Raw genomic sequence first — 14703 nt, forward strand, 5'->3', positions numbered from 1 at the left:
AAGCAGGGGAGGGGCAGAGAGAAAGGGGGAGAGAGAGAGAGAGAGAGAGAGAGAGAGAGAGAGAGAATCTCGAGCAGGCCCCCCTGCTGTCAGCCTGGAGCGCAGCGCAGGGCTTAAACTCAAGAAACTGAAATCATGACCTGAGCCAAAACCAAGAGTTGGACGCTTAACCGACTGAGCCACCCAGATGCCCCCCATAGAATTTGAATTCTTATTTTTTTTTAAAGCTTATTTATTTTTTTGAGAGAGAGAGACAGAGCGTGAGTGGGGGAGAGGCAGAGAGAAAGGGAGACACAGAATCTAAAGCAGGCTCCAGGCTCTGAGCTGTCAGCACAGAACCTGGCTTGGGGCTCAAACTCATGAACCACAAGATCATGACCCGGCCGCTTAACCGACTGAGCCACCCAGGCACCCCTAGAATTTGAATTCTTAAGTGTTTTTGTGTACGTCCTTCAAATTTTTGATATCTTTATCCTTTCGTATTTAGTTTTAGAACAGTAGTCAGTTGGGTTTCTATTTATAATTCTTTAGACCAACACTGTCCAAATGGAACTTGCAGCAATGATGGAAAAGTTCTGTATCTCTGCTGTCCAGTATGGTAACCACTGACCACATGTGGCTTTTGAGCACCTAATGTGTCTGGTCTGCCTGTGGAACTGTATTATTTCTTTCATTTTAATTTAAATAGACACATGTGCCTAGTGGCTACTGTATGGCCAGCACAGTGCTAGAGCCTAAATTAAAGGAGACATTTAAGTCTAACAGTATCTGGCTATGTAGGAAGATTCTCCTCGGAGGATCAGGCACGGATAGCTTTAAGGAAATCTACAGATCCTTAGCTTCCTAAACTAATTTGGCAAAGAAAGTGTCTGGATGTGTTAGTGTTTCTCCTCTTTAACAATTTTTTTTTTAACTTTATAAAAAAAAAAGGTTATCTCACCCATCCACCTGTCACCCCAGGGTGAAAATCTTTTCCCCAAGGACCAAAGAGACCAGTAATTTCCTAAGAGGGAGAGCAAAGCAGAGAGGTTTTGTAAGAAATACTGATGGGGACCTCCCCTTATTTTATTAAGACAAAAAATTCATGACAAAGCTCTGAGGCCTGCTTACTTGGACCTACCTTAAAATTAAAATTCTAAGGTATTTAGAGGCAAAAGGCTAGCATGGGCACAACTTAATGAGTCCAGCCTTTTCTGACAAAGTCAGTCTGATTTGGTTGTTTTCACAGAGGACTAATCTTGACAATTAGGTTATACAATAGACATTTTCATAAATGAAGTGAACTAAATCAGTAGTTCCAAACTTTTTACAAATATATAACGAAGATAAATAAATCAATTTTTTGTAAATATTTAAACTTGTAGCATAGTTTTTAGATGTCCATTTAAAGACTTGCAAAAGGGTATATAGTTAAACCAATTCTCTTGGTGCTAACCTGGATAAAATTGTCTGAAAACCACTGCTCTAAATTGTAGGAATCTAGGGGCGCCTGGCTGGCTCAGTCGGTTGAGCGTCCGACTTCGGTTCAAGTCATGATCTTGCGGTTTGTGGGTTTGAGCCCCGCGTCGGGCTCTGTGCTGACAACTCAGAGCCTGGAGCCTGCTTCGGATTCTGTGTCTCCCTCTCTATCTGCCCCTCCCTCACTCACGCTCTCTCTCTGTCTCTCAAAAATAAATAAATGTAAAAAAAAAAAAAAATTTAAATTGTAGGAATCTATTGGGCAGTGATTCTAAATGATCTGGCATTGACTTTCCTTTGAATTCCGTCCACTGTTAACATAAATCTGTAAATTGGCTGAATCTTATCTTCAAAAACAAAAGTACCCTAGTCAAATTATGTAACATTGCACACAATCTTGGAGTGTCACAGTGCATGTTATTATAAGACTCCTAAGAAAGTTCTGCAGTAAAGTTCTGTTTAGGGGTGCCTGGGTGGCATCTGACTCTTGATTTAGGCTCAGATCATGATGCCACGGTTCATGGGGTCAAGTCCCGAGCAGGGCTCTGCGCTGATAGTCCCTGTTTGGGATTCTTTCTCTCCCTCTCTGTCTGCCCCTTCCCCTGCTCACACACGTGCACACTCGTACTGTTTAACCTGTCCTTTCCCTACTGAGGTGACTCTGCTGTCACCCTATCTTAGTAACAGTATTCAGCACGTGGACATCACTTTAGGAATCCCTGATTATAGACTACTTGGTGTTCTAGCTGAGGAATGTAGTTTTTTTTCTACCTTCTCAAGCCAAGTATTTCCCATATTTATAAATCCCCCCTTTTTTATGACCTTTCTGAGAAAAGTAGTATATGTAAGTATTTTTTTCTATAAATGAATCCACTGAGAAATGATAAGAAAGAGTGCATGGGGAACTTAGGTCTTCAACTGAAATGGTTCTATAGAAAAAGCCTGAGTTGAAGTCACATGGTTGTTAGGGCTTGCTTTTGAGTAAGCAGTTTTACCTCAAATATTTACATTAAGAACATTTAACCATGTTTCCCTAAAAAAGGCAATTTCTGGCATGAAAACTTGTCATGTTGAAAACAACATTATTTTTTATATTCATAGAAAATGGTGGCTGTTCACCCAGCAGAAGTGGTCCATATTCTCAACTGTTTCACCTTCAGTAAAGACAAGCTAGTTGCTCTTGAGCTGTTAGCTTCGTAAGTATTTCATTTTCTTGTTACTTCACTGGAGAAAATTTGGAAAACTTTTTAAATCTTTTTTAACTCATTAGTGTGTGTTAGAATTTTATCAGCAAATGGAACTCTAATAAGATCTGTGAAAATGTAGACTGAATTTTTATATCTAAATATCTAGTGTACTTATTACACGTGGTTATACCTTAGAGAATAACAGGCCATACTGAGATTATTTATTTGGTTTGTCCGCATTTCAGTGACTTCCATTGCCTTCCTACTCTGAATAGTTTGAAAGGCTTATTGAGAAAGCTACGGGTTTGTGGTTAGGTTCTGCCACATTCTGATCAACGTGTTTTTTTTGGCTTGATATGTACTTATTCTTTATGGACCTTATTTTCCTCGGGTGTAAAGATAAGGATCTCACCTACTCGGTAGGATATGTGAACTTTTGATACTGTAAGATATGTGAAAGCACTCAGTGCTGCATGGAGTAGGTGACTGTGATGAATGTCAGCTCAAGGAGAAAAAGAGCCTGCTGTTCTGCAGGATGGAACAGTCTGTAGGTTGCTGTTTATTTCGAGCACGTGCATTTTGAAGTGCTGTAAGGGACTTATAACATATACCATATAACATATGGGACTTACAACCTACAAGTGTTTTGTAGATGTGCACAAAAATACAAAATTAAAGCACAAGGTAAGCTTCAGTGTTAGATCAACCATGACTCTTATGCGTTTGGCCACATAGGTTTTTTTTTTCTATTGCCTTAGATCTCCTACTGCTCCTCGTGAGGGGACGTTTTCAAAGAATCTCAGAATGGTGCTCTTTATTGAATTACTTTGTTACTTTTAGGTAACCAGATGAGCCTCAGCTCAGTTATATTTATCAATTTTATGTAAGCATGTTGTTTATATTCACCAATTAAAACGAAATAATCACTTTTCTCCCTGTGTCATTGGGGAGAAGCTTACTCAGGTAGAGTTGTATGCTAAAGATTGTGGCCTTTGTATTGTATGTCCAGGTTCTTAAAAGCTAAATTGCATTTCCTTGTAGAAACATTGTTGATGCACAGAATTCTCGTCCCATTGAAGATTTATTCAGGATAAATATGTCTGAGAAGAAACGGTGCAAAAGAGTACTTGAACAGGTAATTTTCTCAAGATTGCTCTATAAATAGAACACAGGGTTCTTCTGAATGTTGATGAAAAAGTACAGTCTTATTCCCGTGTTTCTGTGACAAATGACCTGACTGCTCTTGTGCGATGGGTCAAGAATGACAGCCCTACAGTCCGTGGAGGATGAGAGCTGGGTGAAGGGGGTACTGACGGATGAGGAAATGGCTTGAGAGTGACCTATTCAGCTCCTCAGCTTAAGCCTCAGTCAGTATTTATTCTCTATCCCCTAGTAGCTTTGCCATGCCTCCAAACTTTTGCCTTTAATCTTCTGTAATTGTGAATGTGATGTTTTAAATTTGTATCGTTATCAGTCTTTTTTTTTAACTTTAAAGAAAATTTTTTTTTAATGTTTATTTATTTTTGAGAAAGAGAGGGACAGAGCACGAGTTGGGGAGGGGTGGGAGGGCAGAGAGAGAGAGGGAGACCCAGAATCTGAACAGTCTCCAGGCTCGGAGCCCTCAGCACAGAGCCCAACGCAGGCCTTGAACCCACAAACCACGGGGTCTTGACCTGAGCCAATGTCAGAAGATTAACCAACTGAGCCACCCAGGCGCCCCTCATTGTCATCAGTCTTATGTTAATCAGATCTAAGAGATAGATAATGAAGCAAAATTCCAGTTTACTACTTTAAAATCTCAAGAATGGAAGAAGTAGTACTTACTGAAACCTACTTGATTTGTTACTTAAGGTATTTGTTTCTTAAGATCGTGATGGCTGGAAACTGAATTAATGACTAAAAACCCGCTTGAGGAAGATGCAGACTCCTCTCCTGGGGCCTGACTGCCGAGGCACATTAAATCTTGCAGCCTCTGCTAAGCTCAGAGCCAGCAGAAAACTTTGCCTTACTCATGAACTATTGGAGCGGAAGCAAGATCTGAGCCCACAGTTCTAACATTAATAACTTGTTCATTGGTTCTCTTGACAAAATTCTTTAAGGCACACTGCATTTACTGCTGTTGTTTTCTTCCACATAAAGCATTCTGATCAGGTCACTTTTCCTTCTCAGAAGTAACATGGGCCTGAGTATTCTGTGGAATAGGCTGTCTAGTCAATGTAAGTTAGTACAACTTCTCTGGAAGGTAAACTAGGAGAGCCTTAAAGTGTTCATGCCTTTTGACCCCAAAACTCTATTACTAGGAATTTATTCCAAGGAAATAAATATATACCAATTTGTATATAAGGGTATTTACCCTGGTACTATTTATAAAAAGCAAAAATTGAGATAATTTTTAGGGTGGGATTATATAGCCAATTATATGTGTTGTGAGTGAATTTATAAAACCAATATACTTCTGCAACAGAATATGTGACATCGTACGTAGCTGTAAAATACAGCCATGTATAACCTCATACCCCTGTAACATAATATGGGTCTATTGGGATATATGTCGCCTAATGTAGTGTTTTTCATTCATTTAATATTTATTGAGTATGAATTCAAGACTGGTTAGTGTACCATTGTAGAAGCTGAGGATGCAGTAATAAGCCAGAACATCCCTCATTGTGTCTCATGACTATGGAACACTATGATGAATGCAGTTTGCCCAGGTATCTCTTGCTTTTTCAACAGTACAGCTCTTTGGATACCCAGTGTCCCTCCCACGTTACTTGCTTGTGTTTTCTCCACCAAGTTACACGTGTCTTCAGAGCAGACCCATGTCCGTGTCATCTGTTGCTCTCTTTGCCTCGCCTGTAACATAAGCTTGGCATTTGTAGAGTTGGACGATGTTATTTCTTGGTCGTTGGAGAAATGGGACACGTTAAATAGTAAATGAACTTTTTTGCGCACAATTTGCAAAACCTCCTGTGGAGATATCTTTGTGTAGGAGTCTGTTCGTTGTGACCAATAGAAAGCTAATTAAACACATGTTACCGCTTGAGTAATTCCATGGAAATAAAATGATTTTACTAAATAATTTTGGTCATGTTCACTACTGTAAGTGCTGATGAATGTATGAACAGATTAATGTCATGCTGTTCCTCAGTTCATGTTTTTTAACGGGTCTTCCTAATACCCAGAATATTTAGCCTATGAGTTTGTTTTTTGTTTTTTGTTTTTTAACTACCCTCTTTTTTTTGTTCCAGGCTTTCAAGGGGGGCTGCAAAGCTCCTCATGCCATGATATCTTCTTGTGGAACAATCCCAGGAAATCCATATCCCAAAGGAAAACCTAGTCGCATAAATGGAATTTTCCCAGTAAGTATATGTTTGTGACTATAGAAACTTCTTGTGGCTAAGTATGAAATTTAGCACGGTTAAGATATTTAAAGAAAATACCAGTTGATGATGCTTCTACCAAGCAGAGGAAATTTATTACGTTGGCAGCTTAATTCATGGATTCCTTACTGATTGAAAGTTCAGACTACTTTAAAGTATGCCTGTCAAATGTATAGAAAACAAGCCAAACAGAAAGGAGGATGAGTTTGTTTTGTTAGAAGCACTTTTATTTTTTTTATTTTTTATTTTTTTTAAATTTTTTTTTCAACGTTTTTTATTTATTTTTGGGACAGAGAGAGACAGAGCATGAACGGGGGAGGGGCAGAGAGAGAGGGAGACACAGAATCGAAACAGGCTCCGAGCCATTAGCCCAGAGCCTGACGCGGGGCTCGAACTCACGGACTGCGAGATCGTGACCTGGCTGAAGTCGGACGCTTAACCGACTGCGCCACCCAGGCGCCCCAGAAGCACTTTTAAATAAAGGACCATTTCTCATATTCTCAGTGTTCCTCGGTTTCACAATTAAGTGTGTTTGGAAAATTATGTGCAACGTTTCCTTCCTGGAGAGACACCGCATGCTAAAGGCTCTGAGAAGTCCTGTAGGAAAAAAATTTGTTTTGATACCAACCGGTGTTCCTCAAATGTCTTTATAAGATAATCTTTTCAAAGAATGGTATATATTTTTTGTGCTATAACAAATAACCCTAAAACTCAGTGGATTAAAACTCAGTGGATTAAAACAGCCTCTCTCAGTGGGGAGAGGCTTAGAATGGTTCTGGCTCAGAGTTTCTCATGAGGATATAGTCATCAGAAGGCTCCATTAGAGCTTGAGACTCTGCTCCAAAGGGGATTCGTGTACATGCCTGGCAAGTTAGTGTCGGTCGTTGGTGGGGGTCTTTGTTCCTTACCATAAGGACTTTCCTGTAGTGCTGCTTGAATACCTCATGACCTGGTAGCTGACTTCCATCAGAGCAAATAATCCAGGAGAAAAGCAAGTGGAAGCTGTGTTATCTCTTAGGACATAGTCTTGGAAGTCAAATTGCCATCATTGCTGGAATACCCTATTTGTTACACAGGTCAGCTCTGTTCATTCTGGAAGGGAACTTCACAAGGGCATACAGGATGTGGGGACCTCTGGGAGCCATCTTGGAAGTTGGCTTCCTTACTAGTATGTACCATTTAGGGACACACCCTTAGGAGGATGCATCGTAAAAGTCTGTCCGCTCATTCTGATCTGTTAATAATAGCAGTCTTGAATGAGGTCTCGTTTATTCTTGCGTCATGTAAACTATCACACTTAATGCTTACTGAGAACATCATTTTTTATCATCTATTTTTGGTTGTAATATAGGCACTCTTTTTGATCCTTTGACCGTTACACATCCCTAGGCACGGAAGTCTTGTTTCTGGTTGCTCCAGTTGCGGAGGGGAAAAATTAAAACCTACTTCATTCTGCTCTCCTGTCATCCTCATGAGTATTGCGTGCTTCTGGGTGCCTGCACATGTTGTGAGGGTTCTATGGCAGAGGAAGGCTGAGGACCTTAACAGGGTCTTAAAGCCAAGTCAGGATTGGATCTGGAATCCAGGTCCTTAACCCCCTTACCGTGTTCAATCCTTTTCTTCAGTGTAATACTGTGAGGGATTTGTTTTGGTTTTGCTTTAAGGTGATTTTTTCTTTTTAAGTCTCAATTCTTTTCTATTTATTTATTTGCTTACTTACATACATACGTACATATTTATTTACATATTTACGTATTTATTTAAATAGGGAACTCCCTTGAAAAAAGATGGTGAAGAATGTACTAATGAAGGCAAAGGAATCGCCGCACGGATTCTTGGACCATCCAAACCGGTATGTGTAGAGAAGAAATGATGAAACGGGTCTTAACTCTTACATGTAGTTTTCTGTCTGTCCACAGCAGACAGCATAAATTCTGTTTTTGTGTTGTAAAGTTTAGAGTGTACCAGAAACTCCAGGAAAGTGAAGGGTCTAGGGAAATAAAAAAGCATAATTAGTTAACAGCGTTAAGGGCCATTCTGAGGTTCCGTGTTTTATTTCAAAGCGAGACCAGTCAAGTTTGTTTGTTTTGTTTTGTTTCGCCGTCCCTATTCAGCTGCTCCCTTGCAGGAGTGGAGTCGGAGACCTTTAAGGTTGTGGCCAAATGAGTGTTACTGGTGAAGCAAGAGCGGAGCCAGGAGGCTGAGGGTATTTTTAAGGGAGTGATTTTAATGATTGGTTAGGATATAAACTAAACCCACAGATGACCCTGCAGGTTGAAGGATTGTTCGAGTTGAAGTGGCTGAGGCCTTTACACAGCTGTCTTGCGGTCCCTGCTTGTTTATATGACAGGAATTCCAGTGGCAGTTGTTTATAGCAAAACAGTCACAGATCATAGTCCTTGCACAAGACTAGTGCATCTTACTGGGCTGCCGTGTGTGAGAGCCAGAAAGAATCTAGGTCTTTTACTACCAGTGGATGCCCTCTGCTTCAAGAGCATGAGTGCGAGATTCCCCGAAGTGGGGTCCCTCTCTCGCTCACTGTAGTGAAAAATACAACGTTTGGCGTAGCTTCAGATACCTCTGGCTTTCTAGAGACCAGCTGAACTGTAAAATAAAAGAGTTGTGGATTTCAAAAGGCGAGAAGACCAAAACACCGAATTCATAGTCCCCCCCCCCCCCAATCCACGTTCTCCTGGAGTTGTCAGAGTGCTGAATGCTAACAGATATAGTGCTTTTTTTTCCCAAGGTGACAAGAGGGTAAGAATGATAACATGAATCTCTGATGAGTTTAGGAGGATGTTGGAAGTTCTTGGGTAGCCAAGGCTCCAAAACCTAGCGGAATTCTTGTGTGACAGAAGAGGAGCTAGGAATTCTCACATTAACCTCTGCTGGGTCAGAGAGGAGTTTGCTGTTTTGGAGAAGATCTGACCCTTCATGAGAGAAGATTCAACACGGAAATAAAAAACACCTCTACAGCAGTCTTTGGCAGCATCTGCCTTTGGAAATTATAGGAACCACATTTATTAGAGCAAAGACATTTCCCTCATTTTGTGCTGCGTATCGGTCCAGTAGCCTTTGATATGCTGGAGCATTTTTAGCCTCTTAGTACTAAATATGTCAAAAGACGAGTTGTATTTTGTTTTGTAGGGAGGCTCCTGACTTAGTTTTCTTCTAACTGCTGTACTTCCCCTTCGTCTAGCCTCCTCCAACATACAATCCACATAAGCCGGTCCCTTATCCGATACCTCCGTGCCGGCCACACGCAACTATTGCACCAAGTAAGCAGCAGTTCATACGTTTTTTACTTTTTCTTCTTTTTGCCCTTTATTCTTAAGTTGAAAGTAAATGTTGGTCTATGTACTTGGGAAAATTGGAGCACTTCTGAAATACGCTCTGATGAGTCTCATTCTGCCCACAGTGCCTTGGTCTATAGCCGCGCAGCAGCCAGTTTAGTTTAGGGCATTTACTTTTTGGTAAATTAATTATAGATTCTTTTTAATCATTATTATGAGTTTTTGCTTTGGTGAATCATCTTGAATCCCGTTTCAGTAGTTGGTTTTCAAAGGTATCCTCAACTATGTGTGCTTGACAGAAGAGGCAGATCATTTAAGTACGGCGGGATCTGCCCGCCATGCCGTTCAGTGAGCTCATGTCCGGAATGAGCCTGCAGTGGGAAATCACAATCTCCAGTTGTCTCATGTGATCTCAGCTTTCTCCTAGCAGTAGACCCAAACCGCCACGTAAAAGGCAACTCTATTACGTAACAGTTTTAAAGATTAGATAGCTGTGTTAATACGGTTTGAACTCGTGGCCACAGAATGATACTGAATTATGGTTTTTTCCTCTAATTTTATTTTAGGTGCTTATAACAATGCAGGTCTGGTACCATTAGCCAACGTCATAGCTCCGGGTGTCCCCCCTCCACCTCCATATACTCCTAATCCAGTAGGAACAGGTAAAATCGTGTTGTTACGGGATGTTAAAAGTAAGAGTTTACTTAGACACAAATGTACACTTGGAGGGAACGGTTGTTTGCCGTGGTGTCCTAACGGGAGAACGTGCTCAGCCTGATGACGGATCTGAGTGTGATGTTTAGGTTCTACCAGAGCGGCCTTGGCCCACCTGTGCGAACATGAGCGGGCTAGAGACAGGAACGAGGAACAGTTGCGCGTGAGCAAGAAACTTTGAGAGGCTGTAGAAAAGTACAGTTGACTTAATGAGTATTATCATTTGGGCACATCATTCCTATGTGGGGAGGAAAAGCTTGTAAGAAGGTGCTCAGAGGGGCTTAAACCTCCCCTGGGTTTTCAGTTCACCATTTTCCTTTGAGTCTGTAGGGAACATGGGATTTAGCCTATATTTTCATTTGTGTTCTTTCACAAAAATGTAATATTTCACTTAGGTATTGTTTATTTGACTCCTCTGAGTTTTGTCTTGCTAAGGAAACCCTTCCCCATCCCAGCAGTGTGAAAATGTCATCTGTATTCGCTAATTACTTTTATAGGGATTCTTTCTTAACATATAGTTTTTAATCTACTCACGATTTATTTCTAGATATGTATAGGGTAGGGACAGAACTTAATTTTTTTTTTCTATCCTTCTCAGAGACCCAGAGTTACTTAATACCATTTATTAACAAATTCTTTTTTAATCACTAGAGTGGTTCCGTTGTTTGCAGCCAGGTACTCCGATGAGAGTTGCCAAACAGTTTTTTCCAAAATTATCATTTTATTTCTTACCCTTGTTTATGGTACCTTTAGCCTTTAGAGTTTTGTATTTTTGCATAGACAAAGAGAGGCTAAGAAAGAAAAGCTGGAACTGTTTTATCTTGTTTCAGATCCTCTTAACCCTAGGGAGTCCAGGTTATCCGGGTCTTGTAAGACTCTTCGGCATCTGGAATTTATTTTCATGTAGGGGTGAAATAGAGGGTCTTCTTAATTTTTTTCCAGAGAGTAGCCCGTCATGCCAGCACCATTTATTAGCTAATCTGTGTTCCCCATTGATTTGAAAGATGCAGTTGTCTTAAGTTTTCATATACACATGTGGTTCTAATTCTGGATTCTTTATTCTGTTCCAGTCTAGTTATTTTATGTTATGATGACATGTTGATTTGATTAGCAGATTTATAGTGTGTTCTGATATCTGGTAAGGCTAGCTTTCTCTTACTATATTTTCTATTTTTCTTACTATATTTGGAATTTTTTTTTTTCTATCTGAACATGAAGATCATTTTATGCAGTTAAAAACAGTTGAATGTATGTGTACATGTGTATATATATATTTATAGTTATAGATGTTAATATTATATAACTTTATATCATTAATTATACATGTAATTAATATGTAATTATATAATATATACAGTTATATAAATTTAGAGAGATCTGACATTTTTATGATATTAAGTCTTACTATTCAATCCTGTGTCTGTCTTTGTGTCAGGTGGTAGTGATTTTGCCCCAGGGCATATTTTATCTCTTTGAAGATTTTATAGTTTTCTTTATATAGGTTCTTTGCCTTAGGTTTGTCTCTAGGGATTGTAAAGGTATTTTTTATTAAAATTATAAATGGAATATTTCATTTGTACGTGCTTATTACTAATTACTTATTCTACTTTTTTTTCTTGAAAGTCTCTTGAGTTTTCTAGGTATAAAAAAATGTCAGCTGAGTTATACTTTAAGATAGTTCTTTCTTGCGTGGTGTTATTGGGTATTGTTTTCATATTGTAGAAATAACGATATTTGATTTTATGTTTATGTTTACTTTTAATTTTTATTTTAGGGTTTTATTTTGTTGTTAGGTTAGTTGGTTTATAGATTACATATAGCTGGATTCTGATTTTTAAACCAGTGGGAATGAGGCTTAATAGGCATTTTCAGTCATCATAAAAATTGCATATTTGTTCTTAGTCCTTCCATTTTATTTTTGTATTCATTATTAATCTTTTGTCCCAGTTTTTCATTTCCCTTACTTTTGTTTACTTGTATTGGTCACGCTGCTGTTTTATTTTTAATAGCTCCTCTCGCCTTACCCCACCCAAACTTAGAACTTTTGATCACTAGTGATTACTTTGTATCGTTAATGGTTGTCAGTATACAAAAACTTGAGAAAGCTGCTCCCTGCTCCACTGACTTCACTCTCACTCTCCTTTTTCATCAATATGTGTGTTTTGCTGGAATACCATACGTGTTTCCTTCTGGGCCTCTGAACTTAACGGCCTCTTACTACTTCCTCTGTTCCCTGATCCTCGGTCCCGATGTGCTCATTGTGCTTTTCTGTGAGCAGAAAATTTCTCTAAGTGCTTTTTTAAAAGGGCACATACACAGAGTTGTAGATGAAAAACCCAATTCCAGTTAACTTTCTCTTCTTTATTAGAACCTCAGTCTCCTTCTGTAAGCTTACAAAGAAAATATTCCTTATCTTTCGAATTCAGAAGTGTCTTTGATCTTGGAGTTCAGCTATTTCGTCAGGATGTCTAGGTGTGGATCTTAGCATTAATCTTTCACAGAACTCTGTAAGCCCTTTAGATACAAAAATTCAAGTCTTTAAAGCTTAGGAAAATTTTGTTTTCATTATTCCATTAGTTACTGCTTTTTCATCTGTTCTTTCTTTCTCCTTCTGGTACTTTTATTTTGCACTGTATTTGTCTTCTAAGTCTCTTACCTATTTATTTATATATCCTCTTTTTTTGTTGTATTTTTACCATTTTAAGTGTGATTTTGTTGTTGTTTCTTATATAATCCCAACTAAGCAATTTAGCTTTTATAATGTTATTTCTAATCTTCACCATTCTTTACATCTATTGATTTGGAATCAGATTTCTATATCTAAACCTTCACCTTCCCTGCTTATATTTTCTTGCATATTATGTGTGTGTATGTATGTGTTCTCAGTTTGCATTACAAGTTTTTAAAGATTTTTTTCCTTTCATTGAATCTTTATTGATAGACACCGTATGTTGTGGTTGTTTATTTGCACCAGGTTCCTTAGCCAAGCTATGATCTTTTTTTGCTCACCACGTCAGAGCTTGCAGGTTCCTTCTGTGCCTTGTATCTGTCGCACTGTTTGTTTCTTGGGCAGTTACTGTCAAGCTATGAGGTAATTTTCTTCCCGTTGAATCTTTGACTGATGGTCTAGTTAGGTCCTTTCCCGGGGAGGGGGGGGGGGGGAGTGTGCTCTTGGGTCCGTGTCACAGGCTTCAAGTCTACCTCCATTAGGGTGGTTCTCGGCAGCTCCTAGCATAGGGCCTTTTGCAGAAGTGTGAGCGCAACAGGAAAGCAGGGCCCCTTTCTTTCTATTTGCTTGGATCGTCACACGGCCTGTGAGATCGCTCCCTCAGGTGGCAGTGGATTCTGTGCTCGGCATCCGTTTCCCACCTCTAAGTCCTCCTGCACTTGCTCCTGGGTGGCAGTCTCAGGCCATCACCTTTCCGGAAAGTGTTTTTAAATATGTCTAAAAATATCAATGGTGATTTAAAGCCCGATAAGTTAAGGAGAAGTGGTGGGGGACGGAGGTTAGGGGTCAGTTGCTCATGATGCTGTCAATCTTCACTATAGTTACTACCATTGTCTCCATTTCCTTTCTCTCTCTGTAAGTGTGCGTTGTTTTTCCTAACATAGAATGCATCCACATCCCGGGCTTTTCTTTTTTTGATGCCAATCTCTGGTTGTTATGGTGGTGATTAACTTGAATAAAACTTGAAATCAACCTTTTTATTTATTTATTTTCATATAGAAAATGAAGACCTTTCCAGTCAGTCAAAACCTACACAGAATCAAAGTAAGTACCAAATTTGCTCCAGACATAGCTGAAGTCTTTGTCCCGGTTTTCTGCTCGGTTACCCACTGACAACAGTTTGAATTGAATGTATCTGGAATCTATGCTTTGGGGAAAGTTCCTACTTAACGAATTTCATCAATACTTGCTAAAAGTTGCTTGATAGTGGTACATTATATACACAAGGAAACCTGCATATTAACTGGGTTTAAAATTAACCATATGCCTTTGTGTCTTATGTGAAAAACTTGCAATATAGTGGGAGTGCTGTGTGGCGTTACATTCCACATTCACTTTACATTATGTAATATTAGAAACCTCATTTTTGTTTTGATAGAAACACATAAGGTTTTTGATAAAAACCCTGTTTCCCAAAAGCTATTTTAAATACTCGTTTCAGATTTCATTATTTTCATAAGTATCAGGGGTAGCGTAGTTTAGTGTAGAACAAAAAGTAAGGGTTGCCAAAGCAGAAAGTGGAATTGAAAAATGAAGATGGAAAATGTTGCCAGCACAATGCCTGCAGGGGGCAGTAGAGCCACAACATTTTCTTCTTCCTCTGGATGAGGATCTTTGTGGTCAGGAAGGAGATGCGAGCCCTCTGGTAGGAGACAAAACTTGGGCTCCGTTCTTGTGTAGCAAAGCAGCACATGAATCTAATCATTAGAGGGCATAGTTAGGAGCCTCTGTGGGAGAGTTCTCGCCCCTGAGCAGGGTGCCTAAACAGGGCTTTTTAGCTGTGGCTTCTAAAGGGGGTAGCATAATGGGCTGGAAAACACTGAGATGTCAGGACATCATTTTCTTATCCTGGCTCTGGTGCTGCCTAGCTTTGTGACCATGTCATTTAACTTCTATGAAATGGAGGTTAAGGAAACTTGAGCCTTAATGTTCAGCTTCACTAA

The 14703-nt window shown here is 39.5% G+C and overlaps 1 protein-coding gene across 1 annotated transcript in view; it reads left to right on the forward strand.

Annotated features, from left to right (window-relative positions):
• Positions 1–14703, forward strand: part of PROSER1 (proline and serine rich 1) — a 28356-nt gene that overhangs the window by 6533 nt on the left and 7120 nt on the right. Inside the window, exons 4-10 of the mRNA XM_060637287.3 lie at positions 2560–2654; positions 3687–3780; positions 5894–6004; positions 7794–7877; positions 9225–9303; positions 9885–9980; positions 13760–13804. Of these exons, the coding sequence (XP_060493270.2) occupies positions 2560–2654; positions 3687–3780; positions 5894–6004; positions 7794–7877; positions 9225–9303; positions 9885–9980; positions 13760–13804 (604 nt within the window). The remainder of the gene's footprint in view (positions 1–2559; positions 2655–3686; positions 3781–5893; positions 6005–7793; positions 7878–9224; positions 9304–9884; positions 9981–13759; positions 13805–14703) is intronic.

This window comes from Panthera onca, chromosome A1, assembly GCF_046562875.1.
Source record: "Panthera onca isolate mPanOnc1 chromosome A1, mPanOnc1 haplotype 2, whole genome shotgun sequence".
NCBI classification, from domain to species: domain Eukaryota; kingdom Metazoa; phylum Chordata; class Mammalia; order Carnivora; family Felidae; genus Panthera; species Panthera onca.